The sequence below is a fragment of the Callospermophilus lateralis genome, chromosome 6 (assembly GCF_048772815.1).
Source record: "Callospermophilus lateralis isolate mCalLat2 chromosome 6, mCalLat2.hap1, whole genome shotgun sequence".
Taxonomy (NCBI): Eukaryota; Metazoa; Chordata; class Mammalia; order Rodentia; family Sciuridae; genus Callospermophilus; species Callospermophilus lateralis.
This window is the reverse complement of record NC_135310.1, coordinates 30041103-30065410: the sequence shown is the minus strand read 5'-3', so window position 1 is coordinate 30065410 and position 24308 is coordinate 30041103. Positions and strand designations below refer to the sequence as shown.

At 38.2% G+C, this 24308-nt stretch overlaps 1 protein-coding gene across 3 annotated transcripts; it reads right to left on the bottom strand.

Annotated features, from left to right (window-relative positions):
• Nucleotides 1-1568: 1568 nt before the first annotated feature.
• On the bottom strand, nucleotides 1569-14960 carry Il20ra (interleukin 20 receptor subunit alpha). Of its 3 annotated transcripts, XM_076859695.1 has the most exons (6): nucleotides 14812-14960; nucleotides 10941-11119; nucleotides 9164-9339; nucleotides 8207-8351; nucleotides 4152-4291; nucleotides 1569-2363 (listed from the first exon to the last, which is right to left on the bottom strand). In XM_076859695.1, exons 1-6 carry the CDS (start codon nucleotides 14886-14888, stop codon nucleotides 1569-1571), a joined length of 1512 nt encoding a protein of 503 aa, XP_076715810.1. In that variant the 5' UTR covers nucleotides 14889-14960. The 3 variants fall into 3 exon arrangements, with proteins under 3 accessions (XP_076715810.1, XP_076715808.1, XP_076715809.1); XM_076859693.1 differs by lacking the exon at nucleotides 10941-11119 and having other exon boundaries at nucleotides 14812-14881; XM_076859694.1 differs by lacking the exon at nucleotides 10941-11119 and having other exon boundaries at nucleotides 9164-9275; nucleotides 14814-14881.
• Nucleotides 14961-24308: the final 9348 nt, after the last annotated feature.

The following is a 24308-nucleotide window of genomic DNA, read 5'->3' as shown; positions in this document are numbered from 1 at the left end:
TTTTGTCAATGAAATGAACACGCCAAACTATTATCAGTTACTTTTTTTTTTACCTTAATAACAACTCATTCTCTTGTACTCCTGAACTTTTTTTATAGTTCATGTTGAAATTTTGCTCTTCAAAACAACAGAATCATTTCTACAAATATAGTTAGAACAGAACACTCTGGTTAATATAATTATGCTGTAAATTAAACCATTAGATCATAAACTGTTTGGATTTGTGGACAATCACAAAAGACCATGACCCCCAAATCCATCTCTCCTACCAGTGTTGTCTGCCTTTGTTAAAAACATAATGAGGAAATATGGATAGTATCTGTTTTCCTGAAAGAGCATCAGTGAATTATGAGTTCATGATTAAAACAAATATATATTAAGGTAGGCCATATGTAATTGCTGTTTACACAGATCTCAAACAACTAAATACCAATAATTTTATATTTCCACTTTATAAATTCTGTCACATTTTACTGCAGTATGACTGTAGAATTGTCTAAACAATTGGAAAAGGACATGGAGATAGTTACTGGAATTTAACCAGGAAGGTGTTATTTCACGGTACATTTTAGTTCCCACAGTAAATTATGTCAAATGTTAATAAACTCTCCTTTCCAAGTTCATTAAATGATCTTTTCTTATGACCTGCGTTTATTTACTGATTTTAATATTATGCAGACAGAGGATACTCACTCACACATACTCCAAAGAGTCTGCCAGACACTTGAAAATACTTGACATAAAAGCGTAACATAGTACTCCAGCGTCTGGTTTACAGATTATGTAAATATCTTTTTAACAACACATTTCCAGAAATAAATGTAATAATCTATTATAAAATGTGGCAATTTTGTTTGGGTTAGTTTTGAGGGACAACAAAAAGCCCCTACTGAATGACTGAAGGGGAATTTTTCTGCTACAAAAGAATAATCATTTATGTTCATGCTCCAGAACTTAGGGTATCACCTCTTAGGGTAGACAAAAGCAAGTAACATCATGGAGGTTTGTGCCAGATTACTCCCTCTAAGCCTGGATTATTATGAATGAAGAGTGGGTTGGTCTTTAACATGTGACCAACTTACGTACCACTGACCTATTTTTTTTTTTTTTGCATATTTTTCAAGTATCTCATCCTCAAAATCAAAGTGTTCTAGAAAAGTAGCATTGTAACATGAATGGCCTTTATGAACTATCTTTATAGCATTACATGCACGTGGTAAATGCCCAGAAGAAAACTGGAGAAGCATGCTTGTTAGAACCTAATACACAAAGGGGCCTCAGTGCACCCTCCTGAATAAGTTCTGCACCCAACATGGAAAACATTCACTGAATGCTCACTCTGCCTAGAGCAGTGGCCAGTTCCTGTACCCCAGGGGCACATGCAAGAGACCCACATGTGTGCAGACACCCACAGGAGGCAGGACCAAACAAGTGCAAAGGAGAACAGGAAGAAGAAATAACTCATTCTTGCTGACCCTGATGAATCTGAATACACTACTTGTAGTCCAGGTTCTTCATTGTTGGGTCCCTCGTTTGCTTGCACTGAGTCATGGTAGGGAAGTCTTGGGTTAGTTTTCCATTTGTACATACAATCCCCATTCCTCCATCAATTGCTTGAGATAGTTTTCATTCTCTTCTGGTGGCTGGCCTGGTGCCTGTTTCTCATAAAGTCTAGACAAAAGGCCCTCCTCTGAGAGCTGGTCAAGCTCAGGATGCTCACAGCCCTGGGAGTCCTGGTCCAAGGTAGATAATGAAGGTATACACAGCCTGCCCGTCTGAGGGTCCCAATCGACCAGTGTTGTGGATGGCTCCTCCTCTAGCCCCTCTTCTGAGCCTGTTTGCTGGAGTTCCAGGTGAAGCAAGTCGCTGAGCTGAGGGGTATAGGAACCCAGTAACGTTTGTGGGCCCAAGTTGGCCAAAGCTGCTGGTTGCTCAACTAATTTTCCTTGCGTGGACACCTCTTCCTGCACACAGAGCTCTTCATCTTCAGGCCCCCTGCAGACACCAGTTGTTACGTCATACTCATATTCGACAACTGCTTTACCTGCGGGGATTGTTCTGCTGGGCGACTCTTGCTGGGTTAGAGAAGTTTCTTTGGTGTTCTCCTCGGAATCACAGAAAATTTCCATCAAATGGGAAGCATACCCTAGGTGTATGGTCTCCACTTCCTCTGGATGGGGCTCTGGGTCCCCGAGGGACTCAGCATCATTAAGGTTGGATCCGTCGCTACTTCTCTCCGGTAAACTCATATCCTTCTGGGGAATTTTAGAATCATCCAAAAGACTGAGGGTGATAAAGTTAATCATGATTTTTTCAGCAGGCACAAAGAACCTTTTGTCAAATTCATTTCCATAAATCAAAATCTATAAAGAGAGAAGAGAATGGTTTTCACCTTAGAAGAAACATTAAAAACAGCTGTTAACTAGAATTTATAGTATCTTCAGATAGTTTGAAAAACCTACGCTCACCAGCTCATGGAAGTCATGCTCAGAATATACAGAAAATCTCATTTTCTGGGAGCCAAGAGACCCAAGACACACAAAATATGTATGGAAGGAACTGTCATTTGCAGGTAGGCGTTTACCCAATCTGAGGCACAGGGTGTGGCTGTCCCCTCCTCTAACAGGTGGAGGGATTGCAGGGGAGTTGATGAATTTCTTGAACTTTTTAATTCTGCAAAATTAGAATCTCTGCCTCATTAAAAGTGGTAAAGATTGAGAGCGTTTGTATAATTGCTTTGGTATTTATGGTATGCCATGTATTTGCTAATAAGTGGGGGTCCTCTAGGGTGCCATGGCATGTGGAAAGGTATGTTGGATGTAGAACGGATGTAAGAATGTGAGTAGAAATGGTTTTTCTCACTGGCCCCCCCCCCCCCACCTCCTCGCCATTCATGAATCATGGTAGAATAAGACCAAAAAGGGAAATTGACCTGCCAGTTTATGGTAGATAGAGAACCTCTAAATTGTGTCAGGGAAGGTCATTTGAGATTAAAATTTTGGTGGGGTATGTGGAAGGCATCTGTTACCTATGAAAGCACCAGTTGTTGATAAGTTAGGTCATGACTCTCATTATCACCCCAAGACATGATTTCATTTAATATTAGAAAAAAGGACCTTTATTTAGCCTCAGGCTTTTACAAAATATTCAGTATTCAAAAAAAAAAAAAATCATGGTCATCACATCATCATCAATTCTCCTGTGAATTCTCCTCCCAGGAAAGGTCTTCCCTGAAGAAGTAACTCTGAAACCTAAATGCCAGCAGAATAGCAGAAAAGTCTACAAATGCAACTAACAGGAACAGGTATTCTTGCTGTGTACACATACGTTGGAACACATCCTTTACTAATTCCCAAGGAAATAAATTCTAATGTGAAACAAATGCTGCTCAGGCCTTGGGAACCTTTCTGCAGACAGTCTGGGGACATTGGGCTTATTCCTTCTTGCTCCTGCTTGCTTCTCCCGGCCTTCAGTGATCAAGACCTGGCCATATTGCTCCTAAGTGTTTTTCCATTCCATCTTTTAATCAGTAGCTCCACGTCCCACTTTCTTTGTTTGGACTCTCTGCCAACAGAATAAAGCTCAGGCTCTTTAGAATATCATCCCAATTTCCCCGTTACCAGGCCCGACCCCAGCTCTTCAGTCTAGCCTCTTATCAGGAACCTTATGGTTCAGCAATATGGCGTGGTTTCCCACACATCTGTCCCTTCCCCCCTTTTCCTCTGCTGTCTCTTCTGCTTACACTAAATGTCCAAACTTCCCCTGCATACCCAAGCTCTGACGGGAGAACTGGCCCCATATGTAGGATTGGGGGGCCTCCCTGTACCTCCAGAGTCTCTATGGCCTGATTTCACCCTAAACTTCATGTATTATATTCTAGCCTGATTAGACTGGAACCTCGAGGAGGACAGGGATCATAATTTAATTTTTTCTGTGCATCCCAGGACTTTGTCTAATCCAGTCGTTAAATATAAAATCTTTTCAAAGTGAAGAAATCTTTATTTTTGGTTATGTTCATGAGCTAATCCAGTGTAAAAAGTGCTTTTTAACTCATAAACTCTTTAACTTCAAATCCATTCTGCCCTTAGAGGAACTATATCTGTACTAGCGCTTCCATTTCTGTCCTGGAGCATGGTATGCCAAGCACTCACCAGATTTGCTGGGTGCTTCTCTTTGCCAACGTGGATATATCGGTAGATGGAGTAGCCAATCACAGAAAAAAGAAACATGATTACAGATATGGGCAAAACATACCAGAAGATGATTTTAACTTTCAATGCTGATGATGGATCTGTTTACAAAAGAGAGGAGGTAGGTAAGGATTGGATAGTTGTGATTTCATATGATGAGAAAACGCAGGCCACGTTGAGATGCTTTGAGCAAATCATTTACATTCAGGGACTCAGTTTTCTCACCTTTACATTGAGAAGCTCTAGATAAATGATACAAAGGGCCTCAGAATTCTCAATCTCCCAACAATAAATAATCAGAAGGAATCATCTAGACTCATCTTACATTTTTATAGTAAGGAAATGTTAACATTGACATCAGTGGACACTCTAACACCTTACATCTGGCTCTGAGATTTATGCTGGGTTGCACATTTGAGGGGCAGTGTATCTTACTGCCGGTAACTTACAGTAAACCTCATGGCAAAACTCTTGCAAAGATCCCATGAAGCTGCCCCACTTTCCCATGCCACTCATCCGGCTCAATCGTTTCCACATATTCAGTAGAGGACATGAATGTACGACATGGCCACGTAGGTGTCTAACAAAACTATCTTGCACTTGGTAGGTCAGACTTTCTGGGTAGGGTCGGAGCTTGGGCACTCGTGTGTGGGAAGGTGGCCAAGCAGGAGCTCTGGGAATAGCAGCAACTCCTTTTCAGTGCTATAGGCTTAGGATGAGCAAAAGTCTCAGAGGAATGAAAAACTGGCAAAGAACTTTAAGAAACGCAGCCCTGGCCCACCATTGATCAGACTGTGAGTTGAAAGTTGGGATGGTTATTTTATGCATCCATGTGGCTAGACCATAGTACCCAGATATGTGGCAAAACATTATCCTAGACATTTCTCTGAAGGCAGTTTTTAGATGAGATTAACATTTTAATTGGTAGATTTTGCACAAATTATCCCTTATAATGTGGATGGGTCTCATCCAATCAGTTGAAGCCCTTAGTTAAAACAAGCAAAACAAAACAAATCAAACCTGATGACCCTGGAAGAAAAGGGAATTCTGTGAGCAGACTGCCTTTGGACACAAACAGCACATCAGCTCTCCCCTGGGTCTCTAGCCTGCCACCTGCCCTACAGATTTTAGACTAGCCAGCATATATAATTGATTGAGTTGACTCCTCAATATCAATCTCTTTCTTTTCTTTTATTATCTATCATATTGGTTTTTTTTTTTAGAAAAATTCTGACTAAAACAGATGTAGAAAAAGGACACAAATTTAGCATAAATGGCAAAAGTTCTAAAGTATTCCTTACACAGTAATAAAATCAGTATGAGTGTCATGGGAGCATTCTAGTCTAATATTCTAGAATGTTGAATGCTTTTGATTCCTGGGTCTAAGAGAAAGCAACAAAGTAACTATCCAGCTAACTATCCAGTTACAGACAGCAAACAGGTGTGTCTTGGAGAGTGTGAGTGGTCAACAATAGCCGGTGGGAAAAGTCCAGTATGGGGTGGAGCTCAGCCTCTTCTACTGGTTCAGTTCCAGAAGAGCATGCTTATCTTCAGGTCCACACAGTAACATGCCAAGGCTGTGATGCAGTTGGTACATGTGTCCGAATACCACCTGTTCCCACTTTAGGCTTCAGGTCAGCTCTATCTTCTTAATATAACCCCTAGGTCCTTGATTGAGCCTGTCCTAATTAAGAGGAGTCATGACAACAATGACTGAGGGTATTTGTGTATACTAGCACATGTGCCTCAATGAACCTGATCACCTGCATCTGCATTTTAGGGATTGGGAGATTGTGGAGAGCAGACATATTTTTCAAAGAATTACTCCCAAAGAGGTAATAGTGATTTTTAAGAAAGTGGTGCTTTGGAAAATTATCTCCAGTGATCTAACAGTTGAGATGATGGGGAAGTTCAGAATCAGAAATGCCCCATTATTTTATTCCTTTTTCTACACTGGTGAGAAAGTGGGCTCCATCTGCTCACCGGGAAGTGTTTAATTTAATCTGTGCTTTAGTTGCGTTGGTTCTGCCAACTGAGTAAATGATTTCCACTGGAAATTCATTCCCCCATTTGGCACTGATCAAGCTGTGAGTAAACACAGCACTTTTTCCAAATACAAAAATGATTTCTTCAATCTGCTTTGTTTTGCTCTTTGCTTGCTGGGCATTTTAGTTTTAATTATAATATTGCAAGGGACTCTTCATTGTAAAGAAAAAGGTATGAGAAATACAGGAATTCAACAATGATGTTTTTCTTTGGATTTCCATATATCTTCGCAATAGTCCCCCTTTTTCCTCAGGACAGTTTCATCTTGGATGATGAGAGGGAGGGGGAGAGGAAAATGGGGGCTCTGGAATCCTATTCATGGCTGGCAATAGAATCAAGCCTTTGAGCAAAGTGTGTTTGTTGGAAGGGAGAAGTGAAGAATTATGCATAAAGAGGCATTCCATGCAGCTTTAGGATTTATTCAGGTTTGTCAACCTGGGAGCAGAAAGATTAAAGAAATGCCATGCTCAGAACACCAAATCTACTAATAGGAGCAAATACCTTTAACCAGAGCTCCTCAGCAGACCGACTCAGAAAATGTGAGAAAGAGACAAAGGAGAGAGAGAGAAGCCAACTCTAACACCAGGGGAGTAATTACTGATTTGCTGATTCCATCCCCTCATGCAGCTAAGTGGTATTGGAGCACAACATGAGAAGCCTGTAATTTGAATTCCCAAGGCAGAGCAAGAACAATTCTGTTTTTAAAGAATTTTTCAGGACAATGCTTTGTCTCTTGCAATAAAATTATCTGATGCTCTTGAAGACTTCTATTGAACTTCTAAGACTCTTGAACTTCTATTGATCAGAGTGATTATGACTTTAAAGAAGAAAAAGGATGTGTGTGAACATTCTTAAGGTTGTTTCCTAAGACAGCAAGCTGTGTGACCAGGGAGGGTTGTTGGCAGTGGACCCTGAATCCTGTGCTTAGGGCTCCTAGGTGGTGACAACATTCCTTAACATTGGCAAGCTTGAAGGCTGAGTCTCAGGCAGTTTAATTCATTTCAGGTGATAGAAGTTTCTGCCTTTGCCTCAACCTGCCTTTCTTGGGCATGGATTCGTCAGCATCTTGTCTAAACTCAAATCAAGAAAACCTGATAATTGATCATCTCCAATTAATTTGCAGAACAAAGTCTTCTAGCTGTTAGTTAGGATTAATGATTATATCACCTGGAACCAGTTAATAAATATCTTAGTCATAAGAGCTTGAAATAGCAGTCAGCCGTCCCATTTGCCCACAGTTGTGAATGCATCCCTTCTTCCCATGTCTCTCCTCAGTTTTTATTTGGTGGCTCTTATCTTCCCTAGGCTGCAAAGAATTTATGATTTGATGTTTCAAAGCCTTTTTAGTCTAACAGTAACAGTAGAAGAGGAAGGATAACTGCTCTTGAGGGCATTATTCATTACCAAATACTCTGTTTTTAAATTCAATTTATTTATTTATTTATTTAAGGAAGAACTATTCAATGTTAGTATCAGGAAAAACTAGATTGTTATTAAGCAACTGGTTTAATTGGAGTCCCGTGGATAGTGATTGTGCAACTGGTTATGTGTCTCTTTCTATCTGGTCTGCTGAAAAACTTGGAAACAATTTAAAGATTACTAGTGGCAACCGTAGAGATCCTCTTACACTGCTTTTCTAGATTGGCTTCTTTCATGGATCAATTTCTATTAACTTGCCCATTTTTCTTTTTGGTTTGTTTACCTTTAATTTATATTACCTTATTCTAGTACATATACTTTAAATCACTATCAATCCTTTCCTGAACAAAAAGTAATAAAATAAAGGACAAAGTGAAATGTAACCTTATTTCATTTTGTATTAGAATTAGTGAACATAAACTGCTTTAAATAAACTGTCTTCAAGGTTTAAAAAAAAATGAATCTTGTTCAAACTGCTATACTTCCTTCTAGCCTTATCAGATCTCCTTCCTCAAATTAGCTGAGATTTTTTTTTTTTTTTTGAAGCTTACCTTCCAAAGTACTGAGACACTGCTTCTGAGAAGGTCGCATGCGGCGAGGGGGCCCTGGGACAAAGGATTCCACGTGGACACAGTACAGAGTGTTCGGCTCCAACCAGCTGAGCACCAGCGTGTGGTTGGTGACACACTGGGACCACTAGGACAGGGAATTGCAAACAGCAGTTAAAGTCAAAGATTCTGGGACGACCAGACAACTCCAGAAGGAAATAGAAGACTGAGCTGTCATTTGATCCATGAGTATCACTACAAGTTTTTACTTTTTCAGGAAGAATTTCAAAATATCCTTTTATTTATTTGTTTGTTTGTTTGTTTATAGCTCAGCAAAGCATGGTTAGGAACTGGACCAATTCTAGGAACAATTCTAAGTAATAACATAGGGCTGTGAATTTCTTACTCATCTTTGTCCTGTGTTCTTGCTGACTTTTTTTTTTTTTCAATCCTTAGAGTGACTGATAGGTGACATGCAAATAAAGGCTCTTCATCAAGGGAAGCACACAATTGCTCTATACTCCAACAATAGCATCAGGCACTGTTAATAGAGCTTCGAGGAGAAGCATCTTAGCTCAGCTCTGTAAATTTTCTACAAATGAGCTTCAGCTATCTCTCTTATAACACATCTTTTTCTTTTGGGTACTGGGGATTGAACCCCGGGGCGCTTAACTACTGAGCCACATCCCAAGCCCTTTTTATATTTTATTTAGAGACAAGATCTCAGAGTTGCTTAGGGCCTTGTTAAATTGCTGAGGCTGGCTTTGAACTTGTGATCCTCCTGCTTCAGGCTCCCAAGCAGCTGAAATGACAAGTGTGTGCCACCGTGCCCCCGGGACATCTCTTAAAGAGCGCGTTTCCCTTATTCTCACACAGAGAGAAAGGATTAGAGCTGCTTGTTCCACTTGAGTGACAGAAAGTGGTACGTGGAGTATGTGCCCCATTCCATTTCAGGCTTACCATTCTTTTTGATTTGGTGTTATACACGGACACGTTGTACTTCAGATTGGAGTATATTTGTTGCATGGAAACTGTTCTGTCTTCTGGATTTCTCTTCCACTTCTCTGGAGCCGTCAGGACAATAGACATGGACTTTTCGTCAGTGGTCAGAGCAACCTCTGGTGGGCCAATTTGTGCTTAAAGGGGAGTAGGAAGGGTATTATGTAAAAAAAAAAAATCACCTTATTGTTAAAGCTATAATATAATCCTACTTTCATCAAAGACCTAAAATGCCTACTATAAGAGATGCCACAAAACGTTCTAAGTTGGGCTCCAGGTACACCAGATCTTGAAACAGTCATTTCACACACCTTGACACAAAATTCAAACAGCAAATTTGGGGCACACTATATACTTAGTTCCTAGGCACGGGATAAACAGTACTTGGTGATGGTAAATAGAACCAAAAGTGTTTGCAACATCGCTGTGATTTGAAAAGTGGTGATAAATAATATTAATATGATTCAATAAGTGGAAAAATCAGAGATAACAATTAGAATGATCTCAGAGATCAGTGAGCTTTCATCAAAAAGGTCCAGAAAGGAAACACTTAAGACCCTGTGGGCCATAGGCTTCTGTTGCAACAATTCTACTCTAGCACAAAAGTAGTTAGAGATAACTATATAAACAAATGAACATGGTTTGTGTCACAAAATATTCTTCTTTTGATTTTTTTCCCCAGTACTGGGGATTGAACCCAGCGATACTCTACCACTGAGCCACATCCCCAGCTCTTTTTATTTATTATTTTGAGACAGGGCCTTGCTAAGTCACAGAGGCTGGCCTTCTACTTGAAATCCTCCTGCCTCATCCTCCCAAGTTACTGGGATTCCAGGTATGGACTACCTCATCCTGTCTTCTGGATTTCTTTAGATTTTTTAAAAAAACTATTTAAAAATATAAGCACCATTCTTAGCACCTGGAGAAGAATAGAAAGATGGAGCTGGATCTGGCCTGAGGGCTGTAGTTTGCCAACCTCTGATTTGCAGAGCACTGGGAATGGCACCAGCTCTGGGAGCCTCAGGAGACCTTGCAGGATTCATCATGGTGGCCCCATGTTAGTTCTTCACGGCTGAGTCAGCCACAGATCACAAGAAAGCAAACTATAAAAGCAAATACCAAGAAGATGTTGCCTTAATTCTGAGTCACTCCTTGAAGTGACGTCACCACACTACCAAGTTTATGACAAGGAGAGACTTAGTTGAGTGATCAGGACAAAAAGGACAATCTCCTAGATCGCATTAATTTACAACATTAAAAAGACTCTGTTGGCCAGGTGCGGTGGTGCATGCCTGTAATTCCAGCAGCTCAAGAGTCTGAGGCAGGAGGATGGAGAATTCAAAGCCAGCCTCAGTAAAGGCAATGCACTAAGCAACTCAGGAAGACCCTGTCTCTAAATAAAATATTAAAGAGTGCTGGGGAAGTGGATCAGTGGTTGAGTGCCCCTGAGTTCAATCCCTGGTTCAAAAAGAAAAAAAAAAAATCTGTTGGTTGTTTCTCAAATTTTATAGCTTCCACCAAATGACAAAACAAAATCAAATTCAATATTATTAGCACCTGCCTTAATTTTGGTTTGGCCAGGTAAATACCTTGGCCTGGTGACTCAACCTGCCAGGGCAGACAGAACCAATGAGCCCTTTTCTCTGTGGTAAGATTGTCTATGGGGCTGAGAAGTCAAACCAGGAGGGCAGAATAATGGGATATTAATGCATGTCTGACCAATGATTGCATTACTTACTTTCTAAAAAAGGATAGAATCGTCCAGTTTCAGTCCATTTAGAACAATTTGTTTCCCAAATGGCCTTAACTTTGGCATAGTATTGGTGTTCATAGTCAGAAGTTTCAGCGGAAAGATCACAGTAGGTTCTATTGATATTTCTACATTCGGATTTATTCAGCCATTTCTTTTGCCCATATCTGCTAAGAGGGAAACTATGAATTAATAATGAGGTACCCTCTATGTTTTACAATTACAAAAGAAAAAAAAAAGAACAGCCATTATATAAAATTGAATGGAAGACCTTCTCTTCAGATAAACAAAAGTGCCTGTCATTGAGATAAAAAAGAATCCACTTTTGCTGCTGGCAATTTTTTCATTAGCTGTCAGGAACATGAGTCAGAGTTTCTGTAATCACCTTTCTTTTCTGTGAATTATAATGTGGATAGTACATTTTGAAAGCATGTATTTTATTTTTATTCTTCACCTACAGTAAAACTTACATATTATGTGATCAATTCTTCTAGTTATTATCTAAGGTTTTAGTCCACTCTGTAGATGAGGTTAGTTTGATGGGTTATTTTAAGAAAAGTTAGTCATTTTTTTTTCTTGGAAGAAAAATTACCATGACATTCTCATAAAATTTAAAAATCTTTTAGTCATCCAGAGTGTTGGTGAAAACTCACTAGCTTGAAGTGTGTACCAAAAACTGAATTTTCAATAATGATGATGATGATGGTGATGATGATACTGACTAGGATTGTTCATTTTGGTTTTCTTTTCCTTTATTAAAAATACACAACATTCATAAAAATTGGGTAGGGGAAATATTTTTAGCACTTTTTGGGTGGGAGAGACTGAAGTATAAAGGGTTTAAGTAAAATGTGATGAACCAGTATAGGGATGCATGGGAGGCTACTAAAGAGATTAAAGGTGAGGACAGGAGAGAGGCATGGTTTAGAAAGCAACTCTGCTTTGTGGTGTGGAGAATGTAATGGGTTAGGAGTGGCATCCTGGGAGCATTTTTTGAGGGGATACTGCAGTCATCGAGGTGGAAGACGCAGATGCCTTGGACAAGATGGTGACCATGGAATGAGTGAGGACATGACAGCAAGAAATAAGAGGAGACAGGACTTGGTGATTGAGTGCATGTGAGATCAAAGATGGGATGGATGGAATAGTGGTAACATTAACCATGACAAGGAACATTAAAAAAGGGCAGGGTTGGGAAATGGGGATGGCAGGGCTAGAAAGAGGGAAAGATAGTGAGTTCAGTGTTGACCCGTTGAGCTTCAATTATGTAAGAGCTATCTAAGTGCAGATGCCAGGGAGGCAATGTGGTTCAGGAGAGAGGTGTAGAGGGAGGTAGAGGATTTGGAGTTAATGGCATACATCTGCTCATTGAGGGAGTAGGCGCGAATGAACTCATCCATGAATGCAAAGCATAGTCTAGTGGAAAACTTGAGGAGCATAGAGATTTGAAGGGTGGATACAAAATCAAATTGGATATAATAGTTAAAGAGGGAGGAGGAAAGACAGCTATCACAAAAGTCAAGGTAAGAGCGTGTCTTGATAAGGAGGATCTGGCAACTTTATCAAGTATTGCCAAGGCTTAAGGATGCCTTTCCTTTTCAGAATGTGGCAACAGATTTCTGAAAGCCAACATTTCTCACTTCATGAGTACCATACCTGCCAAAAGGTATTAGAAATACTGTCAGATCTTATGAGCCAACTTCTCCATCTAAGTGATCAAAACTGCCTAGGGACTCTCAAACATTTTTGACTATGATCCACTTTCAAAAGATATATTTGACACTGTGATCCAGATCATAAAGCATACATATCTGACATATGAAAATGAAAGTTTTATAGGATAATACCAAAACTGCACTACATACCATGCATTCAAATTCTTTTCCATCCCATGCCACCACATCACCCCATTTCGTTCTCTTCCATTACATGTAATGCTAGTTATGTGGCCCAAAATTGATTTCTTGACCCACTAAAGGGTTTTGACTTGAGGTTTGAAAAATATTGGCTTTGCCTATTCAACCCTCTCTCCTGCAGCTCTTCACTCTGCCAAGGGTAGGATACCTTCCCATGACAGATTCTGAAAATATGCTTCACTGGATTCTCAATGAAAGATGTAAAATTAATTATTCAACAAATATTCTAGTAATGACATTTATCCATGGTAAAAAGTCATGGGAGCCCTTAGTGTTTTCAGACTGTTTTTAGTAATAACTAGAAGCATCCACCAAGAGCCTCGTCTGTGCTCAGACTCATGCTCAGCATTCGAAGACTTCATCTCTTTGAATCATAGTAACAACCTTAAGAGGCAGGCGTGATTAGTTTTATGCCACTTTACAGGTAAAGAAATTGAAACTCAGCAAGATTAGATTAAGGGATCTGTTTAAGTTCACACGACTAATTAAAAGGAACATCTGAGATTTGAACCACTTTTCCCTGATGTCAAATTTTGTGATTTTAGTGTGACACTCTATTTTCAGCATTCAATTCTTTTGGTGGATATTGTTTGTATTTTTGTTAACATTTTACCTTATAAACAAAGTTCACTCAAAAGTATCAAAGGAAGTAACCTACTGAAGGTTACCCAGGTAGGTTCATAGCCTGGCCATGAACTGGAGACTGATTCTGTATCAGCTCTGTATTCCCAGTAGTGAAAAATCTACTCAGTATTCCTGTCCATCTTCCACCTGCATGGGCATGTCAGAACTCTGAACCGGCAAGCTTCTATTTAAGTCTTCTTAAAAGTTTCACAATCTAAATTATCTGCTCCCATAAGAGCAGTAATTAGCCTGCCTATTTTTAAAGTCCTCTCTTTGAAACACATAAAAATATAAGAGACAGAGCAAGCTCTTTGCTCCACCTAATGGAAAAAAAAGCAAGAGCATGCTCACGAGCTATTTCTCTTTGTGAAGTTGACGTCTCTTCCTCTTTCCTAATACTCCAGAGAATGAAACTAAACATTCCACAGACTAAGACTTGGATTCTAGATAAATGAGGTAGATATTGGGATTCTAGATAAATGAAGTCAATGTGAATACCTGCTGAAGTCTTTAACTGATTTTGGTGGTCAGAATATTTTTTTTTTTCAAAGATGAAAATGACTTCTTTTTGTAAATGTGACACATTAAAAAAATTCAAATGATCAAAAAAATCAGAAAAGTATAATCAAGAGAGGAATAAATCACCCAGAAAACCATTATCCTAAGGCATTTGGTGTACATGATTCTGGACATCTAGTTGGGCTACATATAAACAGAAGGATGATTAGATATTTAACAGACAAACAGAAATTAGATTCTACCATTCATAAGGTTTGACTAAAGTAGTAACTTTATGGTTTGTGGCCTCGGGTTGTGGCCATTTCCACTGTCACGCACGATGAAGATGCAGGTGCCTTTCTGTTGTGCATTCTTTTGCATTTGCAATGAGTTTTAAAGTAGAGGTGGAAAGAAAAATTATCTACTTACCACTATGTTTAATATCAGTAGCTGATTGCACAGAATTTGGACTTAGTTTCATTAAGTCTAAGTCTAAATTTCATTAAGTCTAAGTCTATCATTCCAATACCTTTATAAATTTCAGAGATGAGCTACTGCCTTGCTTGCTTTGCCAGAGAATTGTATTTGACCAACTCATTTTCTGCGTTTAAATAAATCCCCCTTTCCTGAGCATCCAATGCTTCTGTCTCTGTAAAACAACTACTTTCTAATTTAATATAGCAAAACATATCATGAAACCATGGAATATCAAAAACTTATCTTTTCCAAAAAACTAATATCACAGATTGTTTATCTTTGTACAATTAACAGGAGTCTGAGTCTTGAGTTTAAGACTAGCCAGAGGAAAAGGACCAACTTACATGAAGTACTGCACAGTGTACTTAACTTCAATGCCTTGCAGATCTTCTGGCGGATTCCACTGTAGGACATTCTTCATGTTTACGGATAAGAAGGTGATATTTGTAGGTTTAGGCAAACCGCCAGAGACACAGGGAACTGAAAAAGGAGTAGAGAGGAATTGAGGTCTTAGTGCAGGAAAAGCAACACTTAGACTTATAGTAGCTAGTCTCTGAAGATGGCTCTGAGTGGGGTCTTCCACTCCTCATTCCCTGTGTATTTTCTTCCAATCTGAACCTGATCTGACTCTGTGGTGCTCTTCAACCACAGCATGTGGCTGAAGCCACTCTGGGTGGAAACTGTAAGGCAGCCTGGAACCTTGCACTTTGCCCTTTTTGAAAGCCTTGGGTTGCCATGTGAAACAACAGCTAACCTGATGGAGAGATCATGTCAAGAGGTCACGTGAAGGAGAGGTCACGATGTTCCATGTTACAGCTGAGCCCAGCCTTCCAAGTAAGGGAACAGAATGAAGTTCTGTCACACACTGAAACTGCATGAGGACCCAAATGAGACCAACAAAGAAACGGTCCAGAGGAGTCCCAATTGACCCCCAGTTTTGCGAGAAATAACAAAATGATTATTTGAAGTCAGTTTTGGGGTAGTTTGTTATGCACCAGGAGACAACAACAACAAAAGCTCTATTTAGAGACAGATATACAATCTAGGGATCTGTGCAGAAGGCTGTACACTGCACACAAGCCTCCCCGGTTTCCACCTATGACTCTGCTCATGCTCCACAAACTGAAGGAGCTCACAGTCTTCTCTTCTGTGAAATGGGGATAATAATTGCCTATCCACCTCACAGGCTGGAGGCCTGTTCAAAACAGAAAAGTGAACAAAAAAGTGAACAAAACAGAAAAGTGTATTGAACTGTTGTGAATCTTATGTGGGAGCTATTCAGATTCAGATGTTATTGAGAAGCCTGGCAAATTTTTCTTTATATTCTTACAACTGAAATTTTATTGAAATAAAATTTGTATTAAAATATGTTATTATACAAAAAAGGAAATAAAATTAGATGCTAATAAAATAAAAAATAAAAATAGGTGCTCCTGAAAAGTCAGAGCTAGGAGGTTGGAGTTGACGTGGTTTTACTAAAGTATATAATAAAGCAACACAAGAGGAGCCAATGGCTGGATGCAGTTATCCCAGGGATTCAGGAGGCTATGGCAGGAGAATCTCAAGTTCAAGGCCAGCCTGAGCAACTTTGGGAGATCCTGTCTCAAAATAAAAAAATAAAAAGGGCTGGAGGTGTAGCTCAGTAGCAAAGCACTCCTGGGTTTGAACTCTAGTACCAAAAAAAAAAAAAAAAAAAAAAATCACATAACTGTATTTTAGAGCATTAATTTGTGGAATCCTTTGACAGAAATGATAAAGAATTGAAAAATTACCATGAAAGTAGAGAGGGAAAATGGAGGATTTATTTTTTAACTTTTTATTTTTATTGGTGCTGAGGTTCAAACGTAGGACCTCAAATATGCTGGGCAAGTGGCAAGTGCTTTACACTGAACTATACAACCCCAGCCCAAAGATAGTCCTTGATTTAAAGAAAATTAAAAAGTTTAGTGGTAACATGTAAGGAATCGAAACATTAATTTAAAATATTGGAAAGATTACCAAGTACCAATCAGATTTTATTGAAGAACTTATCCTATCATAAATATGCATATTCCAGTCAATGAGCTTGGAAAATATCAAATTTTGATATTGCAAATCAAACCTAGGAAATAAAATTTAGCTCAGTCACTGAAAGCTGGCTCATTCTTGGCTAAGTCCCATAATTCTTGTGTAAATTAGCTGGGACTAATGTCAGAGAAAGGAATTAGCTTAATGCTTGGGGTAATCCTCCTCTAAAATTAGCTCTGTGTGATACATTGTATTATCACAAGTCAAACAAAAAGAAAGAAAAAAATCATTTGTTTTAGAATTAAACGTTGTAATATGACCCCGATTCTAAGCAAAATAAACTCTTTAATCTAGGTTTGAGGTGTGTTCTTGTGTGTTTGCATGTGCTATATTTGTAATGAATGCTATGTTCCACCTTGATCATTTAAAAAATATCTCAGGTTTATTTTTAAGAAGAAAGTTAAATACAGAGAAAGACTACTGACTGATCATTGCCACACAATGCAAGTGTGTCTACTTGTGTGGAAAAGACAGGAGATTCTCAAAAGGACACAGTCTGCCCCAAGTCTGTCTTTGATTTCCATTCTTCTAACACTTGAAACCATTGTGTATCAACTGATATTGGTATTTTCTAGAAATGATATACAGAGAATAATTACCATGATTTACTGCTCTGTGGTATTACTAGGTCCTTAATTATAGTTAGATTTTTAAAGACAAACAGGGAACTGAGAAGGCAGCACCATCAATTATAATATTTCCCAACCTTTACAAAAAAGAAGAATGCTCTTAACATAAAAAAGATCTAAAGATCTTTCCAGATCTAAAATGCTGTGATTCTACATTTTTGGATGACCCCAACATGTACAGAATGGTTAAGATCTTTTAAGAAATAAAATTTAAATAGTGCATTATTATATCAATGATGGAAGACTTTGTCAAAACATAGCTTTATTGACCACACTGATAAAGAAACAGAATATTCTGGTTTGTGATAACATGAGTTTGGAGTTATAAATGACAAGTAATCTTAGATATTAATTCCTATGCATATTTTCTCAATGTTTAATCTATATGAATATTCTCTGCTATAAACCAGTTTCTACTTGTCTTTTAACATAAGCAAATAATTGACAGACACTACAGATGCTTTAGGCACTTTCATATATCCCAAGAAGTTTTAAGAAATAACTTGTATTAAAAGAAATAGATTGAATAGTTTGTTCATCTTATTTTAATTTTAATTTGATTGATGTCATGAGGAAGAAAGTAATTTTGCGCTTCTGTTTGTTGTTCAATACACATTTTGATTAATGCTTTTTAGTTTAAAAAAGCATTAATGCTATGCCAGTTATCAAAATTGCTATGCCAATTATCACAAATGCTATGCCAAGTATCAAAATTCTGGTAAGGTTACCAAATTCTGATAATAATGGGGTTAAAGAGAATGAATAATGTAACAAGAACATTAAAACATCAAATAATTTTCTTATCTTGCCATTATATTTTTTAAAAGAAAATATATTTCATTATAAATTTTGTAAACTGCATATATTTCTCCCCCTCAGGTCTCCATTATGGGTAAATCATATCTATCACAGAGCCAGCCTAATAATCCCTTCCTCTGGCACTCACAGCCTGTATAGTTCCCTCCCGCATCATACATGGGTTGGTCTGTATGACCAATAGAATATGTTTTGAGGTTAGGTTATAAAAGGTGCTGTGGCCTCTTATCTTGTTTTCTCTTTTATAATTTGCTCTGGGAAAAGCCTACTAGCCTTGTAAGTAGCCCTATGAAGAGGGTAAGTATCTGAAATTTCTGATAGTTGGTGAAGAACTGGGTGAAGCCTCCTGCCAAGAACATATTAGTAAGCACTGAAGCAGGTACTCTGGTCTTAGTCCTTCCTCCAGACATGGCAGCCCCAGACTTCCTCTTCACTGTAAAGACCCTTAGCCACAATCCCTGGGCTAAGCTATTACTGGACTCTTGATCCTCAGAAACCCTGTGAGGTAATACATGTTGTTTTCAGCTACTGAATTCGAGGTAATCTGTTACATAGCAATAGAGAACAAATATAACAAAGAATATACAAATGTAAGAAACTAAGGAAGACCAATTAGTAAAACAAATAAAACAAATTAAATGTTATAAATGACTCTTGCTTCAATAATTTTGAAAAATATTCTTTTTAATAGTTCAATTTGCTGGATGTGGTAGTGTACACCTCTAATCCCAGTGACTTGGGAGCCTGAAGTAGAAGGACAGAAAGTTTGAGGCCAGATTTGGCAATTTAGCAAGACACAGTCTTCAATTAAAAAATAAGGGTTGGGGATGTGGCTCAGTAGTGGAGTGCCCCGGGTTTAATCCCTAGTACCAAAAGACAAACAACAAATAATGTTCCATTTTATCTTTATGAAGAAAATAAAAATCCAGCAAGAAGAGCAGAGTAACAACTTTTTCATTTTTTTTTTTTTAAAGATGAATCCTTAGTTAAGGCCATTTTGAGTACACTGACAAGGTTTCAGAATAGCAAATACCTTTAACAGAAATGCATCCTAAAGTGGATGTTACTGGTTTGTACACTATTTCTATGGAAAGAATATTGTAACCTTTATAGTCCTGCAGATTCTGCTTTTGGATTGACATTATTTTTTGATTGCATTGGCAGAAAAGATATCATCTCCATGTCAATAAATCAATGTATTATTGAGGAGAAACCCTATCATGAGCAAAGTAGGGCACATCTTATCTCTAAATCTCACCAGGACACAAAATATATTCCTTGTTGTGACATGGTCTGTTGGTTTCTGTACCATTTTTTTCTTATCATAGCAAATTAAGCTATGTTAGTCATCTTTCTTGATTCAGGCACAGTACATCTTGCCTCTCTGCTCATAAATTTTTTTTTCCAGAAATAGATTTTGATCAATTGCTGTGGGTTGGTAGTAAATTGTCTATCTGGATCAATTATAACTCTATTTGATTAAAAAATCAGGAATTGAACCCAGGGGTAGTTAACCACTGAACAACACCCCAAGCCCCCTTTATTTTTTATTTAAGACAGAGTCTGGCTAAGTTGCTGAGGTCCTCAGTAAGTTACTGAGGCTGGCCTTGAACTTGTGGTCCTTTTGCCTCAGCCTCCTGAGTTGTTAGAATTATAGATGTGCCCCACCAGGTCTGGCCATAAATTTCTTAATTACGAAATTTTAATAATTGATCTCTGGTCAGTAGAAATATATGGTTCCTATTACAGTGTAGTTTGACCTTCCTGCAAAGAAGAATTGCAAGGATTGTTACATGGATGGTTTGCTCCCTTCTGCTCTATTTTCAGAAGAACACAAGAGGTTGTTAGGTACAATTAAAAACAACAGGCTAAGAGGCTTTATTTTTTTCCATATCTTAAAAATTTGTTCTTTTTAGTTATACATGACAGTAGAGTAAATTTTTACATATATTATACACACAGGGAATATAACATTCTAATTAGTGTTCCATTCTTGTGGGGGTTATACATGATGTAGAGTTTGACTTGTCATGTAATCATATACTAACATGGGAAAGTTATGTGCCAGTTTGTTCTACTGTCTTTCCTATTCCCATCCCCCCTCCCTTCCCTTCATTCTCCTTTGTTTAATCCAATGAATTTATATTCTCCACCCCAACATACACACATTGTGAATCAGCATCCACATATCAGAGAGAACATTTGGCCTTTGAATTTTTATTCCACTTAGCATGATATCCTCCAATTCCATCTATTTACTGACAAATGTCATAATTTCATTCTTCTTTATGGTTGAGTAACATTCCTTTGTGTATGTATACCACAGTTTCTTTATCTGTTCATCTGTTAAAGGATACCTACGTTGGTTTCATAGCTTAGCTATTGTAAATTGAACTGCTATGAACATAATGTGGCTGTGTCACTATAGTGTGCTGATTTTAAGTCCTTTGGGTACATGCTGAGGAATGGGATAACTGGGTCAAATGGTGGTTCCATTTCAAATTTTCTGAGGAATCTCCATATGCTTTCCAGAGTGGTTGCACCAATTTGCTGTCCCACAAGCAATGTATGAGTGTATTTTCCCCCCATATCCTCACCAACATTTATTGTTGCTTATCTTCCTGATAATTGTAGTTCTGACTGGGGTGAGATGGAATCCCAGTGTAGTTTTAATTTGCATTCCTCTTATTGCTATAGATGTTGAACATTTTTTCATATATATTTGTTGACCATTTGTATTTCTTCTTCTGTGAAGTGTCTGTTTAGTACCTTTTCCCGTTTATTGATTGGGTTGTTTTTGGAGATACTCTGGAGATGAATGCTCCATCTGAGGTGCAGGTAGAAAAGATTTTCTCCCATTTTCTAGGCTCTCTCTTCACACTATTGATGGTTTCCTTTGCTGTGAAGAAGCTTTTGAGTTTGAAACCATCCCATTTATTGATTCTTGATTTTACTTCTTGTGTTTTAGGATTCTTGTTGAGGAAGATGGTTCCTAAGCTGACATGATGGAGATTTGGGCCTACTTTTCCTTCTAGTTGGGGCAGGGTCTCTGGTCTAATACCTATGTCCTTGATACACTTTTAATTGATTTTTGTGCAGGGTGAGAGACAGGGGTTTAATTTCATTTTGCTACATATGGATTTCCAGTTTTCCAAGTACCACTTGTTGAAGAGGTTATCTTTTCTCCAATGTATGTTTGTGGTGCCTTTGTCTAGGATGAGATAACCAGAGTTATATGGATTTGTCTCTGTGTCTTCTATTCTGTATCATTGGTCTATATGTCTGTTTTGGTGCCAATACAATGCTGTTTTGTTACTATAGCTCTGTAGTATAAATTAAGTTCTGGTATTGTGATGAAGAGGCTCTGTTTTAATAGTGGCTATAGTATCTACACAAAATCACTTTCTACAGGCTTAGAAAACATAATACATATTGTGAAGATTTTCATAAGTTATAGTTTTTGGTTGACTTGAGGCAAACTGGCTAATATTTAATAAAAATGGTTGCTAACATTTACTGACTCCTTACCATTCAGCTGATATGTTTCTACGTGCTTTCCACAACCAACTCATCCATCTTCACAGCAGCCCTGTGGTAGGCATGGTGAAGTATTGCTCTCATTTCCATGATGCAGATGAGGAAACTGAGGGCCAGAGAAGTTAAATGGCACAAGTTTATGCAGCTAATAAGTGGAGGAGCTAACTTCAGAGCTCTTAACTGCCATCCTCACTTGACACCCTTGCAAACTAATTATAATCTAAACAATGACAAGGCAAGGCCAATGGAAAAATGTGTACTATTCTAAGATGTTAATATATAAAATGATTGAAGTATTAAAATACTTGATATTGATCTGGTCAGTGATTTAAAAAAAAATTGTACCACACCTTATAGTAAGAGGTCCTTTTCCTTTTCTTGCCAGAATATTTCCTTCTGCATCTGATCCTAAAGAATACAAGTAGGAACTTTATTCCTCCTTTGACACATTCCTCAGACCATGAGGTGATGACAAAGGTAAGCATTCTTAGAATATGGAGAATATCATGCTAAGTGAAATAGTCAAAATCAGAAACTCAAAGGTTGAATGTTTTCTGTCTGTGGAAGCTAGAGTAAAATAAAGAAAAGGGAGAATGATGAATAGGATAACCCCAAATATAGGGAATATCAGTAATGGAGAAGAAGGGGATGGAGAGGCAGAGTGGAGGGATGGGTAAGGGGAGGTTATGCAAATGGAGGTCTTAAAAAGTCATGTTATCTGCTTTAGATAATATACTACAGGGAGCTTCAACTTTATGCATAGGTAGAAAGAACCAATCTAATATAAATAAATAATTGAGTGAAAGTAAGTCTAATAGAGGAGGGAAAATGGGAGATGAAAGGGAGGATAGGGGAAAAGGAGGAGGGAAAATGGGGGAGATCAAGAACTGAAATCAAATTTCATGCATGTGTGAGTTTTTCAGGATAACCCCCCGAAAAAAAAAATCTAAAAAAAAAAAAAAAAAAAGGGGGGGATATTGGTGTTTGAGTCTGTTCTGATTTCTTTTAAGTTTTTGAGTATAGGACCTATATCAATCTGAAATGCTAACAAAACTCATGTGTAGATAGATATATTTCATCTTGGCCTTGGGCTGTAGCTCTTTTTCTCACATATAGAACATATTACAGTCAATCCCATGTGAATGGTGAGAAATATCAGTTCCGGAATCATCTTCCTTGTTCATTTAACTACTTATGGGTATTGTTATGGGGTGAGTTGTACCTCCCCCAAATACACTCTAACCCCCAGTACTTTGGAATGTGAACTTATTTGGAGATCGGGTTGTGGCATATGACAAGGTCATAGTGGGGTAGAGTGGGCTCCTTGTCCGATGTAATGGATGTCCTTAAAAGAAGATGGCCATGTGAAGACGCAGGGACCCAGGGAGAACACTGTATAAAGGTGGCAGCCGAGACTAGAGTGATGCATCTATAAATCAAGGACTTCCTGGGACGACCAGAAGCTGGAAGAAACAAGGAAGGAGCCTCCTCTAGAGATTTCAGAGGGCGGGTGGCATTGCCAATGCCTTGAGTTTAACTTTTAGCTTCCAGAACTGTGAAAAAATTAGTTCTGTTCTTTTAAGCCACCCACTCTGTGGCACTTTGTTTCAGAAGCCCTAGGAAATGAATTCTGGTGCCCACCTAAATATCTAATGGTGAATAATGTGTTCCCTTCCTCATATAGATCTTCTAGGTCTGTGGAAAGACACTATTAAATAGTAAAAAACAAACAAAACAAACAAACAAGACAAAAAAAACCCCAAAAACAAAAAAACAGAATTACAAATGAGGACACGTCAAGGAATCCTTGCCCTTTTATCTATTTTATTGATGCAAAGAAGAGGTAAGAATTAGCACTTATTTTTTTTTAAAGGAAGACAGAAATAACACATTTTAAAAAGAAAACCAAACTGATAACTAGTATTCTCTTGTGGTTTTAAAAAAATATTTTCAAAAATTGGGGGCATTGTATCAAGTTTGGAAAATATAAAGAACTCCGGAATAAACATTCCAATTGAGATAAGTCATTTTTCTAAACTTCTAGCACTGATAAGATTATATGATCAATAGCTAAGTGAAAACAAGTCACACCCATATCATTATTGAGTCATGTGCCAATTATGGGTAAGAAAAGTGTTTTTATACCCATAGATTTATGGCCTGGAAGCACAGTTCTGATTCTCTGATAGTCCGCAGATTTCACATCCCACATTAAAAAGCAATTTAAATGGTGCACACAGTTGTAATCTAGAGAGTGTTGGAACAACACATTTTTGGTTTGGCACCTGGGCTCTTCATGATCTTGTCTGGCCTCTTCTCTTGCAGTTCTGTGAAATGAACTATTATCAGCAGCCACACATAATATCTCAAACACTAGAACTTAATCTGCTATTTTATACCCTTACCATTTTGGTCCCCTCTGTCTGTAGTATGTTTTGGAACTAAAAGATCTTTGTTCCTCTGTGTGTGCATCATTCAATGAATATCGGCCTGGGCTATTTTTGGCAATATGATTATGATGTGATGTTGTGTAAGGTATTCATGGCCTCCACTCAAGTGAGTGTTCCTTCTGTTTAGGAGCCTGAACTTTTAAGAGAAAATGGATCTCGGAAGGTGGAGGAAAAGGGCAGGAGTTCTAGGGGCCCTTTGAAATTTCCTAAGTTCTGGACTAGGTTCCCTTGAGATGTAGGGATTAAAAATGGCCTCTGCTTCAACAAAGTTGTGAGGGCTTGGCAAGGACATATCCATTTGATGAACTTCAAATAATGAGTGGTTACGTGTATCTTGTGTGT